The sequence below is a fragment of the Salvelinus namaycush genome, unplaced genomic scaffold (genome assembly GCF_016432855.1).
Source record: "Salvelinus namaycush isolate Seneca unplaced genomic scaffold, SaNama_1.0 Scaffold11, whole genome shotgun sequence".
Taxonomy (NCBI): Eukaryota; Metazoa; Chordata; class Actinopteri; order Salmoniformes; family Salmonidae; genus Salvelinus; species Salvelinus namaycush.
In genome coordinates, this window is record NW_024057786.1 from 988,293 (window position 1) to 990,788 (window position 2,496).

Consider the following 2,496-nt stretch of genomic DNA (forward strand, 5'->3'; position numbering starts at 1 on the left):
AAGTTAAAGACACACCTTGGAATAAATAACAAAGGAAAACTATTACTAGATGAAGTTTAGTGTTTTTTATTATTTCCCATCACCATAAATCATATTTAATCACTGAACAGTAGCAGACCTAACTTCATCTGTTCCTGACTCTGGATAGTGGATTAAAAAGACCATCAATCTCCAATGATATTAAAGTACTATTCTGAACATTACTGATATACTGAGTGGCAAGTCAAGATATCTGCTGGTTTTATTGTTTGGTCAATAGCACCACCTGCTGGACACGTTTAATGTTGCTGGACTGAGCAGTATGGGAGGATGAAAGATGACACATTTAGGGCCGGTTTCCTGGACATCTACATTGAACATACTTTTTAGTCCAGGACTAGGATTAATCTGTGTCTGGGAAACCAGTCCATATAGTTTAGTAGAAAGTAAGTGATACCAGCTTGTAGTGGGCTGACTAGTCCTGAATTGTCCTTTAGTTCCTGGACCATTGTCCATGCAGCTCCAGGTGACAGAGAACACATCAATTAGGACCAACAAGCTGATCAATGATACTGAGGAGAATTACATAGAGACAGAGAACCAACTGAGAAAACATATCAATGGTTCTGAATGACAACCAATATACATCAACACCAGACATCATGATTCATGGAAATGTACAAGATTTAAACATTGCAATTACAAAAATATGAATACATTAAATTTTAATTCATAACATCATCTGAAGATCAAATCAGTTAAATCATTGTAGATAAAATAGAGCAGAATGAATCATCACATCTGGGGACCATCACCACCAGCATGACTAGTATCTATGTGGACCCTACTACAGTTTAACCAGCTCAGCTATAGACTACACCAGCATGACTAGTATCTATGTGGACCCTACTACAGTTTAACCAGCTCAGCTATAGACTACACCAGCATGACTAGTATCTATGTGGACCCTACTACAGTTTAACCAGCTCAGCTATAGACTACACCAGCATGACTAGTATCTATGTGGACCCTACTACAGTTTAACCAGCTCAGCTATAGACTACACCAGCATGACTAGTATCTATGTGGACCCTACTACAGTTTAACCAGCTCAGCTATAGACTACACCAGCATGACTAGTATCTATGTGGACCCTACTACAGTTTAACCAGCTCAGCTATAGACTACACCAGCATGACTAGTCTCTATGTGGACCCTACTACAGTTTAACCAGCTCAGCTATAGACTACACCAGCATGACTAGTATCTATGTGGACCCTACTACAGTTTAACCAGCTCAGCTATAGACTACACCAGCATGACTAGTATCTATGTGGACCCTACTACAGTTTAACCAGCTCAGCTATAGACTACACCAGCATGACTAGTCTCTATGTGGACCCTACTACAGTTTAACCAGCTCAGCTATAGACTACACCAGCATGACTAGTATCTATGTGGACCCTACTACAGTTTAACCAGCTCAGCTATAGACTACACCAGCATGACTAGTATCTATGTGGACCCTACTACAGTTTAACCAGCTCAGCTATAGACTACACCAGCATGACTAGTATCTATGTGGACCCTACTACAGTTTAACCAGCTCAGCTATAGACTACACCAGCATGACTAGTATCTATGTGGACCCTACTACAGTTTAACCAGCTCAGCAGTACCAGATCCAATCCTAAACCCAGGATAGAGGGTCTGAGTGAATGTGGTCTGGACTCTGTGGAGGAGGGTCATTGTGTCAGAGACACTGTAGAAGGACAGAGTACCTGCCTTGTGATCCAGGTACACTCCTACTCTGGAGGACTGAGGGCCTGATACTTTAGTCTCAACATTATTGTGTCTGAAACAATAACCACCACTATAGTACTGTAAACTCCAGGACTTGTTATTGTATCCAAATCTATTTTCTGTCTCCGTTCTGCTGATGTCTTTATATGAGACTGCTGTAACAAAAACATCACCACTCCACTCCACCTCCCAGTAACAGCGTCCAGACAGACCCTCTCTACACAGAACCTGACACCAGTTGGTGAATCTGTCTGGATGGTCAGGATATGGTTGGACTTGGTCTGTACGTTTCACCTTTCTGTTCCCTTCAGACAGAGAGAGGTGTGTGTGTGCTGTGTTTGGGTCCAGTGTGAGCTGACAGGAATCTGGGAGAAGAGCAGAGCAGAGACCAATGAGGGGAGTCAGAACAATAAGTTAAGTCAGATACTGTATCTACCCTGTCTTTGATTAGAGCACAGCAGAGATCAAATCAGAGAAATATGAGGAGTCAGTTAGATACCCAGTCTTTGATTAGATCTACTATTGCTATATATTTGTAGAGGGATTGTTAGGAGTGTCAGTAAAAAGAGACTGTTAGTTACTTCACAATAAAGAGACTCACATTGTAACAACTGTTCTCTGGTTTTGGGCTCTGGAGGCAGTACAACATCCACTATATTCACTACAGACACACACACACATTGACAGAGAGAGGGAATGTTATCATCAGACCAT

At 41.5% G+C, this 2,496-nt stretch overlaps 1 protein-coding gene across 1 annotated transcript in view; it reads right to left on the reverse strand.

The window, feature by feature from the left end:
• Nucleotides 1-1,576: 1,576 nt before the first annotated feature.
• The window catches only part of LOC120035702 (tripartite motif-containing protein 16-like), an 8,778-nt gene continuing 7,858 nt past the window's right edge, over nucleotides 1,577-2,496 (reverse strand). Inside the window, exons 5-6 of the mRNA XM_038982264.1 lie at nucleotides 2,384-2,443; nucleotides 1,577-2,147 (exon numbers count right to left, since the gene is read on the reverse strand). Coding sequence (XP_038838192.1) covers nucleotides 1,633-2,147; nucleotides 2,384-2,443 — 575 coding nt within the window. The 3' untranslated portion in view covers nucleotides 1,577-1,632. The remainder of the gene's footprint in view (nucleotides 2,148-2,383; nucleotides 2,444-2,496) is intronic.